Raw genomic sequence first — 27,867 nt, 5'->3', positions numbered from 1 at the left:
TCCAGTATTGCAGGGATATTGGCATGATTAAAAGGAGGAGATTGGAAAAATAACAAAATTTGTCATCCCAATAGATCCTGTGTTGTTTGCTTGATTGCTAGAAAAAATCATAACTGTAAAGTGGAGGGTTTTTCTGCAAAGATGGACTCCAGTTTTGCTGTAATTGAATGTCTAAATGCTCTAATGTACTAAAGTTACAATATCATAATTATAAAAGTGTTTTCTAACACAGAACCAATGGAAACCAAATGATTTTGAGTGTTATATAATCCTTAGATTTGATTTTTATTGCAGTATTAATGGACAAGTTTGTCACAGAGGTTTTCATAAATATAAGATTAAATATTTAATTTATCAGCAAGTTTATTAACATAAGAATAAATAAAATGTAGACGATACTTTCAACCATATTGCACTTAATTGCTTAGTGAGCCAACTTCACCCCCGAAAATGGTAAAACAACTGATAGCAGCATTAGTGTGTGATGAATAACGAGCATTATTAAGATCACATCTCTCTGTCCCAGCTCTATTTTTCTTTTCCTTGACAAATTCTTTGGTAGTGTCAGATTCAGAATGAGAAAGAAATTACATCAAGGCTGTAAAAAGCTCCTTATTCTCCTCCTGGTCTCTGTTTCCTTTTCCAGGCCGTCCACCTCATCTGCCTCTCGCAACTTCTCTCTGGGATGCAGGTAGAGGTAGTACAGCACGAGACATACCATCCCCAGCACTGAACACCCACAGATTATACCAGTGACTGTCAGAAGAAGAACCATATCTGTCTGTAACAGGCCTGGCTTCAAAAAGGCCAACAGTAAAGGTGCTGCAACGTTTATAACAGAATAGAAGGAGTAGTAGATGATCATGGCTACTCTGGTGTCCTGTCCTTTGACGTTGAAAAAGGTGAATGTGAGGATGACTCCGATGACGGCTCGGTACAGATACTCGAGGCCTCTGGACGAGCAGAAGTCGGTCTGAAGCAAGTGCGTCCAGATTGTCCCCAGCAGCCAGACGACGGCGAGGCCAACTGTGGTGTAGGCGCTCAGTATGAGGAGGAGGGTGTAGCTGAGGATGTGGCTGGTGATGGTGCAGAGTTTGTAGAGGAGGTAGACTGCTGTAGGGATGCCGGAGGGCATCTCGCTGACATGAGGGAGGGATCTGCGCAGGCAGCGGCGATAGTCCACCAGGGCCCAGGCGACGTTAAGGAAGGAGAACACCATAGATAAATCTGGAAGAAGTGGACAGGGGGTATAAATAATGGTACCATCGATTCAAGCATGCCCAGTTGCCTTGTTGAAATGTTGGCATTTTACGTCGCTGCAGACCACAAATATGTTCAAATTTGTACATCACACACAGCATATCAACATTTCTACAAATATGTGTCACATTACATGAATATCTAGACTTTCATGTCGAGAGGTGGAGGGGATGGTGGTGGCGTTAGAGCTACGACATTCAACATTTGTGAGCGTGAAACTACCGGATATTTCTAACATGATGATGGAACGTGGTGGGAATGGTGGTTGACGATTGGGTTATCATGCAGTATGCTGAAAAATTTGACTTTCTGCCTGTACTTACACTGCATGACTGAGCACTCAGCGTGGCCCAGCACTATGTATAGTTGTAGAAGCAGTTGGGGAACGCTCTCCAAGAACGTCTCGAACAGTTTGAGCATGCTCAGATCAGTAGCCAGGCAAAACAGGTTGTGGTGCACTTCTCTTCTATCTTCCAAAGTGTAGAAATTAGGTGTTGTCCAAACCACTTTGAAGCCTTGTTTCAGCAGATGATAATACCTAGCAACATGCCAAACACATAGAAAACAAAGTCAGACAGGTTGTCGCCACCATGCAGTTAATTTGTTACTCACTCATCTTTTGCTGCTGCACAGACGATGATGCATTTGAAAAGCTTTTTTCCCTCACAGTACACTACAGCTTAATGTGGTTATTCCAGTTTGCACATTCCATAATTGCACACCACTGTGCACATTTAGCATACTGAACATTGTGAGCTGTAATGTGCAGGCACTCCTTATTGTAGGGTACGTGAGCAGCTCCTGTTATATTGCAGATATAATCACAAGGGTCAGTGCCTTCTTAAGCTGCAGCCCTCTTATCAAAGTTGACACCATTCTTCATCATTGTTCATTTCATACCTGGTGAATATGCCCATGCCAAGTAGGTGCAGGGCAGAAAGTCCACCTTTGGACATGCCTGATATGGTTGATGTCCCTCCAGGATTTATCAGAACATTTGTCATGTCGTCCCTGTACCAGGCATAGCTGAAGATCTGCGTCGGCAGCTGCCCCAGCAGAACGAACGCTAGGGTAAGTCCGGTCCACACAAACTGTCTCTGTTGAAAATATTTCAGTGCGAGTACAATGTCTGTCCATATGTCCACCACATACAACAACAGCCCAGCAATGGTTAAAACCCATCGCAGTCTGGTGTATTGATTGTCTGACTGAAACATTTTGTTGAAAAGTTCAATAACTCTGCGATGAAGGAAGAAATGTGGCTGCTTTTTGAAGGTTCTGAGGAAAAGCTGTTGTGGAAACTTTTGTGTTGGACCTCGGCTGTTCAGGTGCCATTGTAGGTAAATCTGCAAAAGTGTAACAGTGTATTAGGAAATATAACAATCAGGAAAAAGACATTTTGTCAATATTATGTGTAAATTTACCACAATGTAAAAGAAATTCTTGCATAATGACCAGGTCTCTGAAATACAACGTGACAGCAGTCAGCTGCTGTGTCACAGCCTCCTGACCCTTTGTCTCCACCATAAACACTTTATCATATGTCGTCCTGATAAATTTTCCAGTCTGATACAAAAATAATCAATGAAGTTATCAGCAGGAATTACAAAATGATAATGAGCCCTGCCTTGCTCGTTCAGAACAATTACATAACATAACTATACTAACACATATGTTCTTACATTTCTCAGAATGCCATTTTAAGACATATTTACTGAATCCCAGAATAACTACATGTATCTTCACAGCCTCAAGCTTCACTATAACATTACACTTTTTAATCAGTTGTCATTGGTGATAGATATATCTGACAAAGGGTGAATAAATTCAAAAATGACACCCATGTTCACTTAATAAAGCCAAACCTACGTTGATTTATTGTATTTTCATGAAGTTTCTTTATCAATTATTCTGATAAATTCATAAATAAATCCTAATTTGATCACATCCTGCCATAAAATACACACAGTTATCCATGCATGTCATCTTACAAAGATCACAAACACACACAGATAAAAGAAAAAAACAGCGTTTGAACTTACCACTACATTTTGTCCGTGGCAGACAGCTGTGTAGCCGAGGAAGCAATACTTCTGCCTGTGAGAGCTGTCTTTTTCTTTCCTTGAAACTCACCACAAGCTCCACCTCAGTGACAACACTCAAGCTAACAAAGTCAGGTCGGAAACATGTGATTACATAATGGACCTTGTGCCTGTGTGCATGAGCGTCCGGTGTGTGTGTGTGGGTGTGTGTGACTGGGTGTCAGTTCATACTTTAAATTCTCTGCCACAGCCTCATTTTTGTGGTGGATTAAACATCCGTCAGCGTTGTGATGACATTCTAAGGTATCCTCTAAATAGATTGTTTCGTTTTCTCAGGAGGAAGTGTACGGAAGAGGCGAAGTGTCTTTTGACTTCTGTGAAAGAGAAATAGTGATGCCACACCTCACACAGCGGCTTTCCTGTAATTTGGGTACTTACAGGAAGCAGGGGGAAATCCTTGCCTGAGAGCAGGAACCTTGTAATGAACTTCATATTCTCAAAAATGCCACGATGCAAAACATAAAATGCTCTAAATTATTGTAGCTTTATTTTGACAAAGGTAATACAATACAATATTAAATCATTAGACTTTTGAAAGAAGACCCCATTATTCCTCTTACAAATAAAAGTTTTAATTAATACGCAATAATAAGCACAAGTTTAGCCTTAGTGGTCTAGTGAGCAGTAGCTTATGCTTGGATGTTAACTAATATTGCCAAACTATAACTCCCCTCAGTCAGGTTCAGGGTCATAAAGGCCCGGACCAACTGTATCATCTTGTCGTATTTTATTTATTTATTGATTTCATATTTATGTACTGTGTTTTTAATTAAGCTGCTAAGTAAGAAGGACTGCTGCCAAACTAAATGTTGTTGTGTAGCAACATGCAATGACATCAAAGGTAATTTTGTTTCGTTATTGAGTCAGTAAACTGACTTTAGTCAGTAGTCTAGGCAGATAAAGCTTACCTACTGTATTTGGATATGTTCTCTACTCTAACCTCTGGATTACCCGCCAGGAGGCCCAAGGACAAACATGAGCCATGGGTCTCCTTTGAACCTTGTTCCTCCCACTGTATGGACATGATGTTTTCATCTTTACACAGCAAAGCTGAAATACACATGGCCCCTTTGTAGTAACTTTGTAGTATTTTGATTACAGGAACAGGTCAACATTTTGGTAGATATGCTTATTTGCTTTCTTTCACGTGGTTAGATTCGAAGAACACTCCAGTATATGTAAGGTAAATATAAGGCATATAAAAAAGGGGATTTTGAGCCGGACTAGATCGGGGGAACATCCTGGAGTCTTGACACCCTGAGGCTGTGTTGCAACCATCATCTAAGAAATACCCCTGTATAAAACCCCCTATAAAACCACGTCCTTTTTACACTATGGCTTTTGTACCAAATCAGATAACATGTTATTAGTTAGGGAGCTTCAGAGATACTTCGTCTCACCACTGTCACCAAGTGTTGGGTCTTTGTAAATGACTTAATTAAAAAGTATGGTCTCGACCTGCTCCAACTGAAAAGTGTCTGTTTGCTAGGTTAAGCAAACCACTTGCTGGCTGTAGCTTCGCATTAACTGTAGCTCTGTAGCTGTAGGGCCTGTAGGATAGTAAACACATGTGATAGTGTGTCAAACTATTGGTGATGCAGCCTTGTTTATTCTGCTATAATACACACACATGGACTCTGGCATGACATGACATTGTGGCTAAAAGTAAATGACATGAGACTCTGCTCAAGCTTGGAAATGAAAGACATGTGACTTGACTTGACCGTAGACGTGATGAGTCAAATGACTTGTCTGTGCTCATTTCATGTTTCCAGTTTAACTAAATGAAATAATAAAAATGATCAATGTTGTCAATGTTGGTATTACATACAAACATTACATATAAGTGTTTTTGCTTGAGAGGAAATTAAGAATTAAATAAGTTTAATAAAGTTATTTGTTTTGTACGGAAGACCTAAAGGGCCATGTATTCATACATTTTATTTCCTATAACGATATAATTAATTCGAGATCTTGAGAAAACAAAACGATAGTGTAGTATATTAAATCATTGCAGGAAACATCATTCAGTGTAGCAATGTCAGAGGAGCAGGAGCATATCGATCACCACATCACATATCTTTTCAATCAAGGCCTGACACAGGCTGAAATAGCATTATGCCTTGCTATTACAGATAATATACACATTAGTGTGCATAAACTAAAAAGACGTTAGCAAGGCTAATCTCAGGCCTATCATATCAGTCATTATCTCGAGATCTCGAATTAATTATATCGTTATCTCTGGAAAACAAGGTTTCGTTATCTCGAGATCTTGAGTTATATCGAAATAACAACTCCTGAGATAACGGGATAATTTTCTCGAGATCTCGAGATAACGAAACTTATCCCGTTATCTCGGGAAAACAGCAGTTGTTATTTCGAGATAATAACTCGAGATCTCGAAAAAACAAGTGAAATTAACTCGTTATCACGGGAAAACGGAGGAAATAAAATGTATGAATGCATGGCCCTTTAGGGCTTCCGTACTTTGGTGCATTTAATGGCATATTACTTATTTATTAATTTTTGATTGGGCAGTTTCAGTCCTCCACACTAACTGCAGTATCAGGTCTTTTTAAAGAGAAAAGACACGGCGGTGACACCTGTCTTATAATGATTCATTGGCCAGTTTATTTGCAGAGTATTGGCTTTGTATTGTAATTATTGATATTCAGTGAAATAAATGTAATCAAACAGGAACAAATAGTGAGCTACTTAAAAAAGTGTATTTATTCATGTTAATATTAATTTCTTCTCAATCAAAAACACTTGTGATGTCAACATTGAACATTTTTTAGATTTTATACGGCTGAACTGAAACTAAAATTAAGAGTGAGTCCTACTTTAATTTTAAGTATTATTTTTGGTGCATTTAGAGGCATATTCCATTTATTTATAAATTTATTTTATGTAATTTTTTGAAGATGTTTTGAGATAGAATAAATGTAACTTGGACCAGTTGGTCCCCAAAAAGATCTGTCATGTAAACTAAGATGTAAGTGAGAGATACTGCAGTAGTAGTAGTAGTAGTCACAGTCTTACTCCGAGCCACCAGGGGGCGATAAAGAGCCCCAGCTGTTTCTCTCCCGTGCGTAAAGAGCGTCGTTGGTCAGGCGCAGCGACTCTCTCTCCGTGGACCCCTCCCACTAGCAGAAGAGTGACACGCCATTCAATCGCAGCCTGGCCCTTTGCTCGTAGGAAGCAGGAGGGAGCTTTGAGCGTCCTCGCACTCAACGACAACAACAATATCCGACAGAAACCGACCACATCTGCAAAAGTTGAGCCGAATCTCGCCGAGATGGGGATCCGAAAGAAGACTACCAAGAACCCGCCGGTGCTGAGCCATGAGTTTATCATCCAGAACCATGCAGATATTGTTTCCTGTGTTGCTATGGTGTTCCTTCTCGGGCTGATGTTTGAGGTGAGTCCCGGTCCACATGTTGAATGGGGTGCTGGTGTTGGGGTTAGGGATGCTCGGCGGACAGGGATGCCGAATGCTCCCCATCTGCTCTCCTGGAAACTGACATGGCTGTCTGATCTGCTCTTCACACTACTTCCTCTCGTGATCGAAAGTTTTTCTGTGCAGGGTGGCCTTCTCTCTTCCCTCCTCTCTGCTTTTTTTTTTATCATCGACTCAACCAGCTAGGTGTTTTATCACCTTTTACACGAAACCCCCAATGTTTGTCTTTTTATTAAAGCGACGTGGGGAAACCAGAGTCCACTTTCCATCTGGCTGCTTCCCCATGTTCAGATCGATATTTCAAATGGTCCACAGGCCCGCGGTTTTAACCAGAAAACACAAAGTTTTTAATGCGCTACATAATGTATATAAGTATCTCAGCGTAATGCATTAATGCGACGGTATAAGGAGCTCTGTGGTCACGTTATTGTGCAACGCTCACCACTTGGTTACTTTAAGCGTAGATGTGTTACGTGGCAATCATACAACGACTGAGAGAAGAAGGGCTGTCATCACACAAACCCGCTCACGGCTGAACTGAAAGTTGCCTTCAGGTGCTCGGCGGCGTTTTAAATCTAAACTCATCGAACCGGGCTCAGTACACACACGTCCGGACCCTCTGTGTGCGCAACGCTGCTCCACTTTCACACACATTTATGCCTCATTTCAAGCGTGTTTGGTCCTCAGTGAAAAGCAGCGCCATTAGCGTCAACGCGACGTGTATCTCAGCCACTTCCTGTTTTGGGTTTTACAAAATAAAATACTCGCGACGGCAGCCGTTGCAACGCTTTTATCGTAATTTAAAGGCAGGGATGTCGGTTTGAAATAAAGTTTTTTCGTGGCATTTTAACTCGACTGTGACGGTCCTTCTGTGTGTTTAGTGCGCTTCTTCTTTTTCTTTTTCTTTTTTTTTTTGTCCACGTAGTCCTTTTGTTGTGAAGGAGGAATCAGCAACTTCCTACTTCCACCTGCACACACTTCACATGATTGTATCATGTTTGGATACACATCACACATCACACATCAGGCACACAACCCCTGTTTTACAGTGATGAGTCATTATGATCAAAACAGTTAATTTCTTAAGCGTGGCATTCAATTCTTCCGGATTTGGTAGAACTTGATCCCATTTGTCTCCCTCCTGCTCGCTTAAGAAACAATAATAAAGCATAGTTCCCATATGGTCTTCTAGTTTTGGCTTATCTTTGTGTTTTATCAGCCTCAAATTGCTGTAATACATTGGTAAAATGAAACTATGACTATAACACATTCATTATATAAGTAACTCTATTTATGAGTAGTCTTGCAGGGTATCTGTGACATCTTTTATCTTGTTTTAGTGTGTATGATTTCATGCAACCTTTCTGATGGATTGAATAGTCGAATGTATTTGCTTTGATCCTTGTTTAAAGGTGCACTATGTAGTTTTGGAGAAGAAATTCAAGCTCAGAACTCTAATATTTACAACGTTAATGAGGTGATAATACAAACTCAGAAATATTTATTTTGAATGAATAAACAAGCTGTTCTCAGAGGAAAGTAAGGTCCCAAGAACGCTGTTCGAAGCTAGATAGGTGGCAGGGTCCGCCAAATACAAACAAAGTTAAACAGTATGAAACTGTGTTGTCCTTTAAGGTCAGTTTGTTTATTCAGTCATGAAAAGGAAGAGATTTTTTTTGCATTAAAAATCAGTCTATGAAGATCTTTCTCTTCTGATTAAAATTTCCTCCCCAAAACTACAGAATGCACCTTTAATTATATGTGCAGGCTCTCATCACACATTTTTTGTTTTTTTCTTTTTTACTTCTACAGGTCACCTCAAAGTTCGCAGTTTTATTCATAACGGTCCAGTACAATGTCACCATATCAACAAACGGTAAGTTGAGCATTAAACGGACAGTATGGTGGTGAGAACAGATGATGATGCATACAGAAGGTTTTGGCTGTAGCGCAGTGTTTCCTTCAAGTTGTCTGGCTGAAAGCCTCTCATTTGGATTCTGGAGCGGTACTTGCGTGGCCTTACACAAACCCATTTGAGAGCTCTCTCTCTCTCTTTTTTTTTTTCCCCTTTGGAGCTAAATTTAGTCCGCCTGATTTATAAAGTTCTCTTGTGGCAAGGTTGTGCTGGGTGAATTTGGGCTAAGGTGTAATACAGGCCTCTCAATTCGAGTCCTGCTCGTTTCAAGGTTAACAATCTCTTTGCCAACTTCAGATAACTGTCGGAGGAATGTTCGACCTCAGAGTTTTTTGTACTCTGGCTGGCCGGCTGGAGGTTTGCAGGCTGCCAGCTGGGTGATTCACTTCTTATCTGAGAGACTTGACCACTTACCTGCCTCTGTAACTTATTTACAGCATGTATCAAATTAGGTAAATAACATGCAGCACCTGCAGCTCTCTGTAGTGGAGCAGATTCAATCAGACCATTGTATTTTTACTTTGTCTGTGCCGACTTTTACAAACAATTGGATTGATTTCTTGATGTGGGAACGTTATGTGGTACCACTCAAGCTATCTCGAACTTTGTTCCCGTTGTATCGTCTATCTCTCTGCTGCAGGTCTTCTCATTAATCACAGTGTTTCACGGATGCCGAGTGGGAGGCTGTATAGATAATATGTAACTTTAGAAAGACAGAGGAGGCTTTGTGCTGAGGAAGTCAGTGATTCGGGCGGTTTCAAAGTGGTGTAATCCTGCACAGTCGAGACTCACTAATCCAAACACCTCCACCTCAGGAATTAGGGATATTAAATTTATGAATCACTTGTCTGAATGTAATTGAAATGGCTCGGTGGTGCATGTTGAGGATGCCAGATTAAAGTACATATTCATCGTGGTCCTCTGACTGTGTGACCTCTTTTCGTCCAATGTTAAGGCCCAGATGAGACGGCCATTAACCACTTCCACCACGGCATCAAGGACCTGGCCACTGTCTTCTTCTACATGCTGGTGGCCATTATCATGCACGCCATCATCCAGGAGTATGTGCTGGATGTAAGTGACACACCCACAAGCGTACAGACTTGAATCTCTCGGTACAGTTCTTGCATTGTTTTTATTGTTGATCGTCTTTGCAGAAAATCAACAGGAAGAAGCACTTCTCCAAAACGAAGCACAGCAAGTTCAACGAGTCTGGCCAGCTCAGCGCCTTCTACTTGTTCTCCTTCGGCTGGGGGACGAGCATCCTGCTTTCTGTATGTACAGTAGATAAACTGGTCTTGTTTGCATATGTTTTAACCCAAAGACTGTCCATGAGTTTAATTTAAATGCTTTTCTGTTCATAGGAACACTTCCTGTCCAATCCAGTCACCCTGTGGGAGGGTTACCCCCATACACTGATGCCGTAAGTGTGACTGTTGTGTGTGGAGGTCATGTGATATTGTTGTTTGTGTCACACCTGTCACATGCATTACTTTAAAGTCCAGTCAAAATGTGTTTTTCTTCTTGTTCCTACAGTTGAATGTTTGAGCTTCACTGTGTAGAATGATGCATGTGCAGAGTTTGACACTACAAGGATGTTTTCACATTCATCTACTGAAAGTGTACATTTCGTCTGTTGAGTCAATGTGAATAAATCAAATAACTTAGTCTGGTTAAATGAACGAGGGCTTAATCTTATGTATTTATTCAGTTTATTGTGTTAAGTCAATTCATTTACTAACCAGAATTTCATATTGGATATTCTGTCTCCTGTAATAAATCAGATATCTAGTTATTTAAAGGTGCAATACGTAAACATTGGCCACCTGGCGAATTCATGCTCAAGTACACATTGACTCAACATGATTGAAAAACTTTGCATTGAATGTGACACTTTACACTGAAGCTATGCGATAGATGGACAATTTACATGTAATTAAAATACCTGAAGTCACTGCACATACAGTGAGGATGGACTTTACAGGGACAAAGGAGACATCCTGTGTCCAACAGTTAAACGTTGGAACTAAAAAGATAATTACAGAATTTCACGAATTTGGAATGAAGGAGGAGCAGCTGGCATTTTAAGGATTTTAATAGATGAAACTGAACTGTTTTGTGGAAAAACCATATCAGACGCCATTTGTTATTCAAAGTAGAGTACATCTGGGGGGGATCTTTAATGGTTATTTTCTAAGAGCTTTAAGCGTGGCTCAGAAAAGCTTTTTATTTTTTGCAATCCTTCAGATTCCAGATGAAATTCTACTTCATTTGCCAGCTGGGCTACTGGTTACACGCTCTCCCAGAACTGTATTTCCAAAAGACAAAGAAGGTGAGTGTGTGTGCGTGCATGCATGCGTGTGTGTGTGTTGGGCCCATCGTTATGGAATAATAAGACATACTGTACTGCTGCTTGTGTTTGGACCCCGAGGCTGTATCCTGTTTGACTTCCTTGGTTATGTTGCATTGTTTTCAAAGAATGACACTCTTCTTAATTCTACGTGCAGAGCCGCGCCGCTGTAAATATTTTGACCATTTTTGGTTTGCCTTTCCTGTTTAGGAGGATATTCCACGCCAGCTTGTGTACATCTCCCTGTACCTGGTCCACATCGCAGGCGCCTACATTCTCAAGTAAGAACCGCCACTTAAGAAAGCCTAAAATTATGCGTGTTCCTGTGTTGTACCCGTCAGATGTAAGAAGAATCATGTCTCCCTGTGTCTTTCAGTCTGAACCGTCTAGGTCTGGTCCTGCTGGTGTTGCACTACTTTATCGAGCTCCTGTTCCACGTGTCCCGCCTGATCTACTTCAGCAATGAGAACAGGCAAACGGGGTGAGTTTCAATGTGCAGCGTTAATGATTTCAGATTTTTAAATGTGTGCAATAGGAAGTCTCGAATGTGGCATCATTTTCATCCTCCTGTCTTCCAGTTTCACCATATGGGCCGTCTTGTTTGTCCTCGGACGGCTGCTCACCCTGTCCCTGTCTGTCCTCACCGTGGGCTTTGGCCTCGCCACGGCTGAGAATCAAGGCTTCGATTGGTCTGCAGGAAACTTTAATGTCCTCTTTGTTCGGTAAGTGTGTCTGAGAAGAGAAATGGGGACCACTCGATCTTAAAATGATAGTTTAAAATTTGTAAAATTGAAGTGGATTCATTCTGGTCTGAAAATGTGAGAGTAACAGCCTCGTTAAATCAAACACTCATCAAGCCACAAAATAATTCCACTCTGAAACATATCTTATTATTAGAGTTGCTGATTGTGACGCACACTTCAGTCGTTTGCTCGTTTTTTATATTGAGAAATTCGATGCAAGGCCGCTGTGGGGTTTATCTGAACATTTTAAGCCACTTTAACGATCATCCGTCATTTAGAAGAAAGGAACAGGAGGTTATTACTAGACTCGCCGTGTAGCACTGAGTTTCAACAATCATACAGGAAGGGCTCCTTCTGTAGAAGAGGAAGTGAGTTACCAACACCAGCTTCAATAAATTAGTCCGAAATACAACCACAATGCGTCTTGAGGGAGAGAATTCTTCCTCTGTTACTCTCACTTAGCTGTCAATCACTTATGCTGTGTTTCTCTGGAGTTATTCAAACATAATACAGGATTGTAAGAAATCCAGAAAACTATATTAAAAAAGGGCCTTATGAACTGATTTGGATATGAGTATCTGAGGTTAGACCTGTATCTATTTTTTTAAATTGCTGACTTTTCCCTCCTCTCTATCAGGATAACTGTGCTGGCCGCCATCTGCCTCACTCAGGCCTTCATGATGTGGAAATTTATCAACTTTCAGCTGCGCCGGTGGAGAGAGCATGCCCAAGCTCAGACCTTGAAAAAGAAACAGGTTCCTTCCAAGAGCAAATCGAAGAAAGACAAAGGTGAGCAACGAGCACAGAGCACTGTAAAGAATCACTCACTGTTTAAAGGTCCCATATTGTGCTCATTTTCAGGTCCATATATTTTTCTTTGGGTGTGTACTAGTAAATGTTTACAACACTTTATTTTTCTCCTGCTGTCCGCTGCCGCAGGACCTCTATTCACCCTTTGTCTGAACGCTGCGTTTTGGTGCCTGTCTCTTTAAGAACCCCCTCCCCAAAAGCCTGATCTGCTCTGATTGGTTAGCTGTCGCAGGCCTGTGCAGGCACAGCCCATGTGTTTCTATAACAGCTCTGCCGTTGTTTTTGCAACCACAGCCGTGCTGGGGGCGTCGCTCAGTCGGAGACTGTATAGTTGTGACATCACAACCTTACAGAAGTCCTGACGGCTCATTTCCTATACATTTCTACATGTGGGCTGTGTGCATATCTGGGTGGATTGAGCGTTTTGATACGTTCACATTATTTATATAGCTCCTAGAACTGCTTTACTATAAAAAACGTTCTCTACAATATGGGACCTTAAATTGAAACGAGTCAAACGGGAAGTAAAAAACAGGAAGCCGCGAGCTGTGTGAACTTAATATTAGATGCACAGTAACATACATACATGAGTGAAATGTAACTAATCTGAATGTGTCCTTTTTGTTTTTAGCCAATGGAGTAAACGGAGTCTCCCACGGAGCTGATTCACCAAGAGCGAGAAAAGAGAAGTCATCATAAATACATTCCCATCAGCCCCCTCTATCACCTCCCTCTCAAAGAACCACCCCTCCCCCCACCACCATCACCACCACCCCGTGCCTCCATGGCCGTATCCAACCAACACGTCCTCCAGCTCCTCCACCATGATATCCCACACAGGACTGACCTCCCAGCTGGACTTCCAGGGCCAGATTGCAGTTAGCTTTACTTTATCGCCAGTCGTCCAGCACGCCTTGACGTCAGAATCATTGCTGTGCTGTGCCATTTCCAATGAAAAAAAAAAAGAAAGAAAACAAATTCAGAAATAAACTTTGAAAAAAAGACCTTATTTAAGAAGTGCCTATTGATACGGATTGTTTTGTACAGGGTGTGTAATTTTAAAATATCAGGAATGATGACTTCAGTGTTTAATGTTCCTCCCAGGTCAGGTCATTTCATGCTTTTTCCTAAATACTGTATATTCCAGCCTGTTTTATTTCCCTTGTTCTTCTTGTATGTGCTCCCCTTCTTTACCACTGACTCCTGTCCCTCTTTTGAGGGTAGTTTTTTAAACATTGTTCGGAGTTTATGAATTTCCTTATAGTATCTCCTATTTTTCCATGAGTGGCATTCAAGTGTTTATTATCTCCAATTCAGGATATGACTGGGTTCACACACCAGACTGTTCAAACTCACACAGACGAGACGTTGTTATGATGTTTCCACAATGTCAACGGCCAAAAAAAATGTAAAGCGATGTAGCGTATGAACGTTTTCAGTATTGATAGGAAAGAGTGTACAGAAGCGACACGAGGACAACAGGAGACATCACCCTGTAGGACTGTAAGTAGATTCACGGTGCAGTATTGTGCAAAACTGTAGCATCTGATTATAGGAGTTCAGAGCAGCTTTGTTGTAATCGCAACAGACTAGAGTTACCTTGCCATGAAATTACACTTAATAGCGCTGCCTAAAACGCTGTCGATAAATGAACGGACCTCGTGTTTTGGATTTGAGCGATTATCAGAAACTATAGGAGATGGAAAAGGACGAAATCAGGCAAAACATCCCTCAAGTGAGCTTGATTGAATCACTGTTTTGTTTGATGTTTAAGTGGAATGGGTTTACTGTACTTGTTTGGCCTTGCATATTATTGCTTACATTAAAAAAAAAATGTCCACAAGATTTGTTATAAAAGCACAGACTGGGAATGAGAAAACCATATTTTGTTTGGCTGTTTTTTTTCTTCTCCCCCCCCCGACCCACTGTTGACTGTGCCAAATGAGCCTGATTGACTGTTGATATATGCCTTTTACTTACATGCCATAACATGAATCTACAAAGCTATGGAGCGCAGTCAGCTGTATTGTTAAAAAATAAATCGCAGAGGTAACACGAGACATAAACCCTTTAAGTCTTTTAAGGAACACAGCAGGGAGGCATGGTTGTCTCCGGCAGCGTGTGGGGTTTTCTCAACTTGTCCTGACGGATTATCTGTCCTCAAAAGAATAAAACGTTTTATTGAAAAAGGAGCTATAACTTATTATTTTGCTGCCATAATAGTAGTCTATTTTAATGTATACAGCCCAATATCACAGATCTGCCTCGAGGGGTTTTACAGGGCCAGAAGTACAGAAGTCACGTATCCCCCCCTAACCTACCTCTTACATCAGATACTTCAGTTATGCTATTTTATTAATTTGGTTAGTGGTGTCCAAAATGATTATTTGAACATGGATGTGTAAAAGGTGTTTGAAAGCCTCCTGCACACCACCAGGAATGAAAGTAAGTGGGAGAAGTGCTAAAAAAAACTTTTGTTATTTACTCTTTTGGTGGTCCAATAGCTAAATTAAATATATTGGGTCTGAAATTAGCTGTTTTCTCAAAAAAATACAGAGGACAATCCCTCGGTGCGGTCACTGGTAGCTGTGGCCTTGATTCAAAGGAAGCACCCTGGCACATATATTAAGGAAAAATAAAAAATAAGCCAGGAAAAATAATTGCTTTAACTGTGCAGAGCCCTGTCCTGAACAGATCCTGTCCTCAGGTAAACAAACACAATAAAATCCCTGTCAAACATGAGCAACTGCGAGAAAAAACCCCTGAACAAATGGTTGCATGTGTCCACATGGAGTTTGATGTAGGTCTCACCCTGCTGACACTTCACCTATCCGCCTCTTGGTGGCGCTGTTTCCCAAGTTTTAACGTGAAGAAAACGCCTGCTGGCTCGTGTGATCCATGGATAGTTGACCACACAGTAAATCAAGGTGGCTACAGAAGTAGGACACCCTCATTTGTGATGCCTCCGAAGCATTTCTGTTTGTGGTTTAATCGATTTTGCTCATTTTGTTAAAATAGCAGATGAAATTTCACGGTGCTGGTTGGAAAATCATGCCCTGCATATTACACATCTCTCTCTCATATGACTGTCAAGTGAAGTGTTACAGCAGGTCTGGCTTTTAAAAAAAAAAAAAAAAAATGAACAGATATCTGAATGGAGGAGACAAACACAACCTTCCTCTCACCACACTTATTCATTTGCGGCACTTTTATGGCTTGATATAAATCTTTATGACCTTCCATGTGCATACATCTTGTAGTGTTCCCACAGGTGAAGCTGTGTTGGGGCACATTTAAAACACTTTTTCCTCAGTATTGAGCCCTGCGTCGGGTCAGGAGGGGGGTCGTGCAGTAGTTTGCCCATAACATACATTTAAACATTACTGACAGTCGTGACACGGCGGTGTTTCAACTAACTGTTCACGGCTGTGGCGTTAAATGTAAGTAAAAAAATTAATGTTATTCAATCTCATAACAAGTGCCGTGTCATCCTGACAGGTAAATCTCCGCGGTGTTGCTCACGAACCCCGGCGGTAAGTGAGTTGATACTGCTGGAGCCCCGTGATGTGGTTTGGTGTGGGGGAGGATAGCAGCTACCAGCCAGATAAACACTCAGCATTGGTTTGCACAGCAGGAGTAACATGGCGGCACAGTTAGCCAGCAGAAATGTTGTTTCACTACCACGAAGGTCAGAGCCGCGTCTGATAAACGGAATTTAACAGCGAGGACACGGAAGAAAGTATTCAATCGTAAGTAACCACGCGTGTCGGTGCTCCTGGTCGAGACGGGACGCGGTGTTTTCGTTGTGAAATCCGCGATCCCAATGCGAGGTCTTCAATCTCGGTTGTGTGTCTGTCTGGCACAGGCTCTCGCTTCGGCGTTAGCTTATTAGCAAAAAGCGTTAGCTTGTTGGCTAAGCCCCGCTGCCTGTGTCAGTAGTGTTTTCTGCAGCAAAACTCAATTAGACGACTGAGACAGCGGGCTTGCAAGCGAGTTATTGCAATGTTTGTCAGCCTTATTTTTTATCAAGTGGCGGTGTGGCGACATGTACGTTTGGCGTGGAGTGCGGCATAGCGTGCACAATACTTTCATATGTCATTGTTTTTTGTGCTGAGTGAGCGGGTGACCGTGCACACAACACCGGACTAAGTTCGCCAGTTCCAGCAGGAACGTAGTTAGCATGCTAGCTGTGTAGCTGCGGGCTAGTCTGGCTGCTTTAACGTCGTTGTCAGAATATACGAGTGAGTCAGGACACTTCTCACCAGCATGTGTTTGAGCGGGCAGTAAACCTGGTTTGTTGTGGTGTTAACCATGCCTCCGTACCACTCGCTACGTTAGGTAAGTTGACAAAATTGTGTGTATTTGTTCAGGGTGCTGGGACCACTCATTTTTTTTTTTTTTTTTTTTTGCTGAACTAATGTTTCTCTTGTGTTTGCCTGGAGTTCCTATGCATTGTCGAGGTGCTCCACTCATATGCTAGCTAGCTGCCGAGCTATGATATGAGGACCCAACTGGAGCAGTAGCTTTTTAATATTTAAATATGTATATATATAAATATATATATATTCAAAAAGTTGACTCAGCGCCACACCAGCAGCCCAGACTGTGGCTCCAAGATGGGAAGAGGAAAAGCCAGCACGGTGTTTTGCAGTTTGTTGTGGCATCGCTTTCCAAACAACACATTTATAACACAATCACTAGCGCTTCACGTTAGCCTCATTGCGGGAATGTAAACAGAGAGGCACAACTTCCACATCGATCACGTAAGATTGCCCCCTGATAATGCAGGCTAAAGGCACCCATGCAGTATGTGGGGGGATGCTGCCTGTGTGTTGCTCTGTTGTGCCTGTGTGGAGGAGCACACTGCACTCCTTTTAAGGGCTCTCCTGCTTGACTGATTCAGGACTATACAGGCAGACAGCTTGTGCCATTTCGATGACTGTCAACGCTGCTCTCAGTAATGCAGGAGGAACGCATCCCGCGGAACCAGTTGAGCAGCTTCTGTTGCATCACTCTGCCCACCTGATGGTGCACTGTACGCGGGTCACATCACTGGCAGCAGATGTGACGTGACTTGTTGTCCAGCTGCAACTTCAGGGGGCTTCTGTGCAGATGTGACGGATCTCAGGTCAGATCTGCCGGTAGTCATATATATGCAAAGTGAGCCCCTCAAGAGGTTGACTGTGCTTCATATTTTTCATATAAATAGATGAGTTTTTTAAAGGAAAAAAAAAAAATACTCATCCTGCCAGCTTGAGTCACATTATATCTCCAAGGCATAGTGCCTGAAGTTATTGACTTTTTGATTTGCAATGAAACACAAATCTCCAAGTATTTATTTTTGTGGATAGCGTCTGATCAGTTTGTCCTTGAAAGACAGGACAAGCAGTAAATTATCCTCCTCCTCTGACAGGATTTTAATTTCGAGGGTGTGTTGGGTGAGGACATGGAACACGTATGTGACAGGAAAATGCAGGCAGTCGCGTACTGATGCGTTGCATTCCCACAGTACGACGTTTCGCTTTTCTTGTTTGTATCGTTTTAAGGTCGAGGCATGCAAGTCTGTATTAACATTAACACAACATGGCTTTTGCCTTTGGCTTTAGGTTCATGTAATTTTAACTTCACAGTGCCGAAGCATGACAGTGTTGGAATGATGACAGTCCAGGAATTCATGCAAGCGTGTATGCTACTATGTGGATGTTTACACAAGGATAACTGACTGGAGGTTTTCTCACACTGCCTTGGCACAGTGCGCATAATGGGTGTTACCTAGAAGACTGCCTGAACACACTGCAAACTACAGCTATAGCGACAGGTGTGTGACAGTAATGCCCAGCTTGTCACATGATTGGGAAACAATCTCTACATCCGTCCCTTGCCCTCTTGCCTTCTCTCAGTCTGGGCTCCAGTAAGCTCTGTAATTTCCTTCTCAAAAACCCATCAATCTATGTTTCTCTGTGGCTCTTTTTGGCTGCCTATCCCCTGTTCAATGCATGCTCCTAATTGGAGTCAGATCTCTCTCCTGCAATCACAGGACTTTTGCCCTGTGATCGGTTGCTTTGTTGCGTCACCACCTAAGTGATACAGTAATCGTTTGACCCTTGGTCTGTAGCAAATGCTGCCAGTTCCTGGATTGTTGTCTGTCACTATTGGCCTAATATAAACCTCCAGTAATGAGTTATTTATACAGCAGCCCGACTATAACTGAAAATCAAATGACACATTTGTATGGAGGCCATAAATATGCGTTTGTAATTTGAACAGATTTGTCCTATGTGTTATCTTCAAAAACAAACACATTTTTCGTTTTAAGATATTAATAGGCTAGATTAACTAAAGCAGCGGATGTTCCAAGTTACATACACTGTTAAAACATCTTTAGCATCTGCCTATTAACCATATAAAATGGGTTAAAACAGTAATAAAAAAAACCCTCACAAATGTAATCGCTTTAATTGTCTTGAACCCTATAATGGAGCTTTCCCACTACGTATAATAACTGCTGAGGTTGTCTGTGAACTGGCATCTCTGAATTTTATTATAATTTATATAAATTTCCTTTTTTGGGGGAGGCTGTTGTGAGAATTATACTTGAGATCAATACTGATTGATTGAATTTTGAGGCCCAAATCTGGAGTTTCATCTAGCTGTGTCAGTGGTATCTGTGGGTAATTCACAGGATTTGGTCCTGAAGTGAAATGCTGATTTTGTGTGTCCCCATTGAATGCACAGCATAACGCACACATGTTGGGGTGAACACCTAAATCACACGAGGTCCCCATGTAGTTGTGGCCAGTTGTTGTTATTATTAAGGGTCATTGAGCGTATCTTAACAATTGAACTTATTTTAGGCCTGTAACCAAGTCCCATTTGAGTCGTAGAAGAATTTAGAGCACATCTTCAAAATTCACCTCCAGGCTTTTAAACTTGATTAAATCTTGAATGATTAGTCAGTTAATCAAATATTCTATCAATAGAAAATTAATTGGCAATAGTTTTTGATGGGTGATTAATCACAAATCTGAAACTTTTCTAGCTGCAATTTTTAATATTTGTCCGTTTCCTGTTAGGGGTAAATTTCTTTGTGGCTTGCACTGTTGGTTGGCCAAAACAAGCAATTTGAATATGTCAACAGTGTTATTAATAATGAAAATAATAATTAGCTGTGCCCCCAAAGTTGTTACTGCGCTTCTTTATTTGAATATTCATAGCAAAATACTAATTTACAATTCAAATCTCCCTCTGAGAAGTGCCGTGTTGGAGAAATCTTGCCGTATTATGTCAAAGCTTATGATGATGAATGTGTAACATCTATGCAATCTAAGAAACACTGTTTAAAGTAGGACATGAGTCCCCTTTAAAGATGTCACATTTTACTACTTGACTACACTGTTCCTCATTTCAACACACTTCTCTTTGCTAACAACATTAAGTTGACTCATTTGACCCAGGCAGGAAAATGACATCCCTGTCTCTGCCGCTTAGTACGGACAGCTTCTGAACAACACCATAGCCCTCTGTCTCACACAGGCTCTTTAATGTGTACTCTTGGCCAGGCTCCTTTTTAAAAGCAGTGTCAAATGACAGCTTCCAGTAGTGAGAGGCTGGCAGGAATTTGCGGGGCATTACTGCCCTTTCTCAAATCTGCATCTTTCATTCAAAGGCCTGATGCCAGGAGAAACTAGAAGGACTTCTCTGACCACACCAGTGTCAAAATCACTGGAATTAAGAGCTTTACATTTGGAACAAAAAAAAAGATAAATGACTTAGACCAAACTGGAAGATAGACTTGGCTGCGCGATAAGTCAAGACAAACAAACACAGAAGAAAAAACATGCGGCTTTCAGTCAAGTTTAGATGTAACAGACCGGACCACATTGTGTTATCCGTCCATCACATGCTGCATAAGGTCCACAGAGTATTCTTGACATGATGCACCGCTCCCCCCCTGGTATCTGTTTGCCTTGTCTCACTGGGCATCTCACCCTGCTGTCTCTGCGTTTGTGTTGTCATGGAAACAGCAGTGTGACAGGTCCTGGGTGGGCGTGAGGGATGAGCAGTGGGGAAATGGCCAGGTTTTTACAGTGGAGGGAGGAGGGTGGGGGGATGTTGTGGGGTGGGTGACTAAAGCGAGGCAGAGATGGTTGATGGAAAGCTGAGAGGGCTTTGACATGGAAGAGGAGGAGCGGGAGTATTTACTCTCTCTCTGCTTCCAGGCATGTTGTTATTGTGTTGTTTAGCTGACCTCAAATCAGCCGAGCCATCTATCTGGGCTAAGAGTAGGTCCTGTCTTGTTAACAACAGGGCTGTACAGCAACATTTTGGGTAAGCTCTATGTTTGCAAACAAATGCACTGGTACGAGGGTTTGTATTACGTCTTGCAAGTTTGTAAAAAACGTGATTTTACCAGTTATGTTTTCAAGGTTCATTCTCCAACACAGGGTTGTACAATGAAATGCAAGCCGTAGTCCCTTTAGGCTGCACAAGATGGTGGAGTATGGTGGAGTGTTGAGGATGAATTAATCAGTCTCGCAGCCCGAGGAAAGGAGCTGCTCCATAGTGTGGTCGTGCGGCAGCAGATACTTCTGTATCTTGTGCCTGACGGCAGCAGGATGAACAGACCGTGGCTGTGGTGGCTGTTGTCTTTTAGTGTCCTTTGGGCTCTGTGCAGAAACCTCACTGCAACGATAACACTGATGCTCAATAGATGGGTACCAATGATGATGATCTGGGCAGTTTTATGGTTTTTGTTATGAATTTGAAAAAGCTCCTCGAAAAATACTTAATTTTCAACAGAAAAAAAATATATATTTTAATATTTGAATTGAAAGAATCTTCATATCTGTCATATTTGTTTGTCGTCTCCTGGTTTTGAAATTAGGGAGCATTAACTAATCCTGATCAAAACGTACAATTATGGTAAATACGAACAGCTGGTAAAATAACCAGAGTGACGATATAAATTTGTAGCTGTGGGTTTAAAATGATACTGTAAACTTTTATAGTAACAATTTAGATGTGATAAAGGCTTCAAGAGCAATTTTTCTTTCTTTTAGTTACCTTGAAAGTGCTTGAAAAGTGCTTGAATTTGACTCTTTTTACAGCTGTACGAACCCTGTGTTGACGTGTCCTTGACTTGTCTGCGATCACTTCTCATGTAATTCCCTGTGGCAGTCAGCTCATGTTAAAATGATACGGCCAGTTATTTAAATCTGTAATGTTTTTAAATCCGAGATTTGTAACATCACACCGTAGGCTGCCTCATGCTCTTACTCCCATGGAGACACCACCGGGGGCTCCAAGGATCTTGAGGCTCGCAGGCAATCCAATGATTTCGACAGTCGTCCACACTCCTCCACTTATGTAGGTCAGCTACTGCAAAGTGCATATTGATCTCTCAAGCTAAATGATATTGTGGTGTCTACTGCTCATCGCCGAGAAGGTGCCCTCAGCCGCTTTGGCTTGAACAGAGGAGGCAACAGAGGTCACATGACTATGTGACAATGCTTCTGCAGCTGTTTTTCCCCTTTGTTGTGAGGCTGGTATTGCTTAGCTGTACAATATAGTAGATCTAATAACTGATACTGCTTTGATTATATTGTAAGTACCTTAAAGGAGCTGGGCTTCCTTTGCTTTTTCCACGGTCATAACTGATCTTATAGTGGTGATAAAATATGCTATTTAAAAAGCACTTATTTAAACATGGAGCCTTTAAAGTTCTTTATGGAAAGGCATAAAAACAGCCCCTCAAGGAAGGGAGATCATAAAGGTGTTCTTTAAATGAATGCATGACAGGATCTGCTTGTACATAAAGGTTAGGCAGTGTGCTTTGAAGTCTCAATCCGTGTGAGTGTATTGCGCTCTCCTCCGCCACAATGTGTTTGTGGCACTGGGTGCTAGCATGTGGTTGGCACCTTTCCCACTGCCCAGGGTGGAATCCTTGGCACCGAGGGAGGGAGAGAGAACTCGAACTGAGCAAGCTGCCTGCTGGAGTCGGGTGGGTGGTCCAAAAATATGCAGCGTGAATCGGGCCCAAGAAAACCTAGTATACATTGTGAAGCGGAGGGAAACGGCGCTCGTTCACCACCATCGCAGGTCGGGCTAAGGTAGCACAGAATGACATGTGCAGAGCACCAGCATTTCTCACTCGCTCGTCATAAAGCCAGAGGAATGCGGGGATTCAGTTTCAGGCTTTTCATTTCTGTACACATTGTGAGGGTCAAACTCTGACCGGCATGATTTCTCTTTCCCTCTCCCTCTCATTCTCTCTCCCTCTGTCTCTGGCTCTCTGCTGACTCAGCAGTGTTCCTTATGTGACCTATAATATGGTTTTGCTTGCTTTATCTTTACTGTTTTCAGCGGGGTAGGGGATCTCCTTAGCTGACCTGTGTTTTCCACCCATACTGTACAGTTCAGGTACGCTGTAGGTTGTTATGACTAAATTAAGCACAGAGCCATGAGCTGAAGTACTTGTTTTCCTTTTATTAATCGCTGGAAACATAAAATGTTGCACAGGTTCATGAGAGTCGTATCACGCCCCGTTAACTCCCACAGCGAACCACAAATGGTGAGTGAAACGACCAATATGAGTAGGTGTGCATGGCATGCATGTGATTCAGCTCCTCATTAAGTGTTGTACAGTGACATAGAACAGAGTGTACTAATTATTTCCACTAATTTGAGATGTAATCAGACAAGTGTCAATTTTTATATGATTAACTAGTACGTATTCATAACTATAAAAGATAAAATGTATCGGTGGTGATTAGAGGTCAAACTGGGTCAAATTGGAGTGGAGGTAAAAAATGTCAGAATGCTCTCACATCATACAATTATGAAAAGCCTACGTATGTACATACTGTACATGCTGAACAACTGAAGAGAAATGTAAATAAAAGTCACAAAGATACTTTGAATTTATCTACAATTCAATTGCAGATACAATAATTTTTCTAGATTAAACTTCAAGATGCTTGCACAAGGGCGTTCAATTGGTCAATTGGTAGAGTGCACGTCCCATGTACAGAGGCTGTGTCGTCGCTGCAGCGACCCAGGGTTTGAGTCCGACCTGCGGTCCTTTGCTGCATCTCATCCCCCCTCTCTCTCATCCCCCCTGTCTCTCATCCTGTTTCCTGTCATCTCTCAAGCTGTCCTATCAAAATAAAGCCGTGAAACGGGGGGAACTTGAATGTTTATGAAAATGCTCACGAAACTTTTCTCGTGAGCGTTTTCCTAAACCTCGTATTTGCGCTTATAATGAAGTGTAATAATTATTCCATAAACACCTTTCAGTTGTAAAGAATATCAGCCATTACAAATCTTAAATCAATATTTCTCCATTGAGCGCTGTGCCATCATTCCCTGTCCTGGAGCGCAGCGGAGAGGGTCGGACTCTTTGGTAACTAACTGGAATATTTATTACACTTTATTTACTTTTCAGAGTGTAGTTTGTGTGTGAAATCGCTGCAGTGGACACAACTGTAAGGTGCACTCGGTGCGCTCTGCCGTACAGAGCACACTGGAGACAGCGCAGTCTCCGCCGCACACTCTGCCTTCTCCAGTCGGCTCATCTGGATCATCCTCGCCACCTGCGAATATGGACTGTATGATTTATGAAAGCCTGTAAATAAAGTCAGTGACAGGTCTCACAGAATCGTTACACTCCATATCCTCATTGTGAGTCCTAATCATGATGTAGTCCGAGTTCACCGTAACTACACTTTAATGAATAAATAGGGTTCACCTATCAAACTTCCATTTTCAAACGATATCCCAGGCTGAGGGATATCACTGATTGTCGTGCATAATTTGGGCACCTGAAGAAAAAAAGCTTAAACATTTCTCGTGCTCACGATAAAAGTATCTTGTGCGCTACATACAGTATGTTTTAGTAATTGAGGTGCTTTGAGGACACCACTGTCGCTGCACTAAAATGCCAGCTTTTTTTAATCACATGCCTAATAAGGGTACGATAGCAATTCCTGATGATTCTCTAAGGATTATTTTGTGTATTAATGCTAACAAAACAATTTGTGATTAAATTTAAATTCATATATGCAAGCACTGAAATTCAGCTTGATTTAATTACATTTCATCCTTAATGGGTCAGCCAAATTCCCTGTATTTGTACCACATGGAGTATGTCAGCGCGCACGTGTTTGTTTTCATGTTAAACTGCTACCATTCATACCTTTTACTCCAGAGGTTTGTGGTTTTGGCACCTGGAGATGTGGACTACCTCCCATCTCATCTGGCAGTGGAAAGCAAAACAAAAGCACTCATTGGATAGGAGATTACACAGGAGAGGCAAAGCCATGATGCTACGCTGATGTTCCTGCTACAGAAGCTGACAGACAATATCTCTGTTTTAAAAGTCTGAGTAGGGTTGAAGTTATTTGGCTCGTAATCAAAATGAGCGCACATGAAGGAATTTAGACCATTGAGATTATTATTTGGATAATATATCAAGTGTTTGGGAAGGTGTCTAACACTTCCTGGGACACTTTCAGTCACTTTAGCACACACTGAACCTGTGTAAGAATCATACAAGTTTTGACTGATAAATTGTATTTTCATTTTTGGCAGGATATGAACATGTGCGAAAAGAAATATTGCAAAAGCATCTTGTAAACTCAGAGACATTGCCCTTTTTTTTTTACTTCTATGATTACTTTATTGTTCTTTCAAATTGTTATCAACTCCACAATATTCTTGTACAACAATACAACAGTATGCTATGGCTTTGTGTTAACATTGGAAAGCAGGAATAAATGCAAATTCTATAGCTATCTGCTAATATGCACACTTTAATATTTGTTTCGTGCAAGCCTATAACATCCAGGGTTAACCTAAGTTGGATAGCTTTCCATGTACTGTGTTGTGGTGGCTATGCCATCATGTAATATAGGCACATGGCTAGTTAGATGCCACCACTGTGTGTGAAATTAAGACCAGAGGGTTTCATCAGTGGTCAGTGAATACTGACTGGAAGTGGAGGAACTGAATTATTTTTATAATACCTTGTTGGTAATTATCAACGTATCTCTTATTAGCAAGGGTAGGAGTTGTCAAACGCTACATCTGTCTTTTAAATGTTATACTGGAGACAACTCAACAGATTTACTTCTAACAGGGTTGTTGCTATTATCACTGATTTCACAGCAAACATCATTTTAGCTCCTCTTAGTGACTCTGTCCGTGACTTGCTTTGCTAAATGGCTAAATAAAGGTTAAATAACCGTAGTTGTTGGTCTACCTGACCTGGCTGTCACCTAGTGTTTCAGCAGGGGACTGTGAACGGAGAGAAGGACCGAGAGAGAGAAAGAGAGAGAGAGAAGGCTGCTTCACTTTGCTCTTTGCTCTGTCTGGTCCAATTACATGTTCCACTGTCAGAGCAGCAGCACTCTTAATCAGGTAATGCTTAGGTTTAAAGGCATCCCCCTAAACGTGCTCCACAGATTATTACCCTGCTCACATGTTGGTTCACCGGAGCCGACGAACACTATGAACCTGCTCCACTGTCCTGTCTCCTCTCCTCCACCTGATTCAAATCCAAATTTATACTACTTTTGTTTAGTTGGGTTTTTTTAGATTCTTCAGACGCTGTATGTGCATTCGCTGTGAGTCTGAGCATTGGCCTGTCACACTGTCTCAAGTCTTTGGCTGATAAAGTGACATAGTTGTGTCAGCTGATCTCCTCTTCCCCTCCCCTCCGCGCTAACAAGGCACCTCCTTATCCTGAGTCTGCTTCCACTGTACTGCCTCAGGCCTCCACAGGAACTAATTCCTTACAAACTGTGACAGGCAATCAAAGATGGTGGACACACACACACACACACACACACACACACACACACGTACATACAAAGGCACGATAAATATACAGTTGACATGCAGAGCAGTCATAAGACATGCTCCAAATCAACTTAAAAGCAAGATACAATCAGCTGTGCACACATTGTTCTTTTTGTCGACACCCTTTTTCAGACCCTAATTCTGCATTTCCAGGGCTGTTTCAGCCACACACACGTTTGCTTTCTCTTGTCTTTATGACTCACCTTTTTACAGCACGTCTTATCAGTCTCATTATGTTGCTTACAGATTTGTTTACTGTCCCTGAGGTCACAAGCTGAAGAAGCTGGCTGTTGCTATTTGAGCAACAGATGTAAGGGCACCTGGCACGAGCGTGCATCTGCTTCAGAGGAGCCCATTGAAACCTGCAGGCTCATTGCCAGATTTTATTAAATAAGAGTTTTATTTGAGGATCTCTGATGTCAACAAGACTGCAGGATTTACAGTAAAATTAGTACAAATTAGAGCCTGATCAAAATGTCGGTCGGCCAATATTGGACTATCACAGATATTTCTGTGTCGGCATGTATGTTGTCCGATATGCCGCAATATGAAAACTTTTTTCTAGAGATTGTAATGCAGATAAAGATGCTTGGGGTAATTTGATAAAAAATGTGTCTATCAGCCAGTGAATAATGATATTAGAATTTCTTACTCTGTAATGTTGTTATGAGCATCTTTTACAGCCTCGTCCCTGAACTGTAATGGTGAATGGTGATTGTGTTTGAATCATTTTTGGATTGAAAACTGTTTAGTACAGCTGACTTTTTACTTGCTCTAAAAAAAAATAGTATCAACTCCTTTTTAATTGTATTTTTTTGAATTGCTTTATTAATGTCTGTGCTGTGGCTGCAGCTCAGGAGGTAGAGTGGGTCTTCCAATAATCGTAAGGTCACCGGTTTGATTCATGTCTCTGGCTGCATGTTGAAGTGTCCTTGGGTAATATACTGAATCCCAAATTACTCCCAATGGCTGTTCATCTGTGTGTGAGTGTATGAGTGAATGGCTGAGCATAGAAATATTGTGGGGCGCGTTGGATAGGAGGCGTTGTATTGCTCCTGATGAGCAGGATATCACCTTGTATGGAGTGCCTCTGACATCAGTGTGCAAATGTGTGAGTGAATCGGTTAATGTAGCAAGTGTTGTAGAGTGCTTTGAGTTGCCAGCACACTAGAAAATTGCTATATAATGCAGTCATTTTATCATTGATTACTAAAATGTGTTTAAAAATGAGATTCAAAAGTTAAAAGAAGCTAAAAGTTGCGTTCCTTTTGGTTCGTGTGCTGGTGGTTTGAGGGTGGAAATCACCATGCTCTGGGTACTTTCACCATTTTTTTTTATACGGTTGAGCTGAATAATAGAAATGTGTT

At 41.6% G+C, this 27,867-nt stretch overlaps 3 protein-coding genes across 10 annotated transcripts in view; 2 read left to right on the top strand and 1 right to left on the bottom strand.

Annotated features, from left to right (window-relative positions):
* Positions 1–331: 331 nt before the first annotated feature.
* xkr9 (XK, Kell blood group complex subunit-related family, member 9) lies at positions 332–3,379 on the bottom strand. The gene is made up of 4 exons (XM_084339850.1): positions 3,303–3,379; positions 2,161–2,606; positions 1,584–1,798; positions 332–1,227 (listed from the first exon to the last, which is right to left on the bottom strand). Exons 2-4 carry the CDS (start codon positions 2,475–2,477, stop codon positions 593–595), a joined length of 1,167 nt encoding a protein of 388 aa, XP_084195976.1. The 5' UTR covers positions 2,478–2,606; positions 3,303–3,379; the 3' UTR covers positions 332–592.
* Positions 3,380–6,490: 3,111 nt separating this feature from the next.
* Positions 6,491–14,525, top strand: tram1 (translocation associated membrane protein 1). Its single transcript, XM_084340662.1, has 11 exons — positions 6,491–6,786; positions 8,638–8,701; positions 9,696–9,814; positions 9,898–10,014; positions 10,105–10,163; positions 10,988–11,072; positions 11,301–11,371; positions 11,467–11,571; positions 11,669–11,812; positions 12,471–12,622; positions 13,275–14,525. Exons 1-11 carry the CDS (start codon positions 6,664–6,666, stop codon positions 13,340–13,342), a joined length of 1,107 nt encoding a protein of 368 aa, XP_084196788.1. The 5' UTR covers positions 6,491–6,663; the 3' UTR covers positions 13,343–14,525.
* A 1,468-nt stretch (positions 14,526–15,993) lies between these two features.
* The window catches only part of ncoa2 (nuclear receptor coactivator 2), a 63,278-nt gene continuing 51,404 nt past the window's right edge, over positions 15,994–27,867 (top strand). For 2 of the 8 annotated variants that reach the window (XM_084340172.1, XM_084340165.1), the window contains exon 1: positions 16,253–16,392. The gene's annotated coding sequence lies outside the window, so the exon portion shown is untranslated. Of the gene's footprint in view, positions 16,084–16,157; positions 16,177–16,252; positions 16,393–16,772; positions 16,982–27,867 lie in introns of those variants that run through there. The other 6 variants (XM_084340171.1, XM_084340168.1, XM_084340166.1 and 3 more) reach the window with 4 other exon arrangements.

The sequence above is a fragment of the Pagrus pagrus genome (genome assembly GCF_965226575.1).
Source record: "Pagrus pagrus genome assembly, chromosome: 20".
NCBI lineage: Eukaryota > Metazoa > Chordata > Actinopteri > Spariformes > Sparidae > Pagrus > Pagrus pagrus.
The sequence above is the reverse complement of the archived record's forward strand: the minus strand, read 5'-3'. Positions and strand labels throughout refer to the sequence as shown.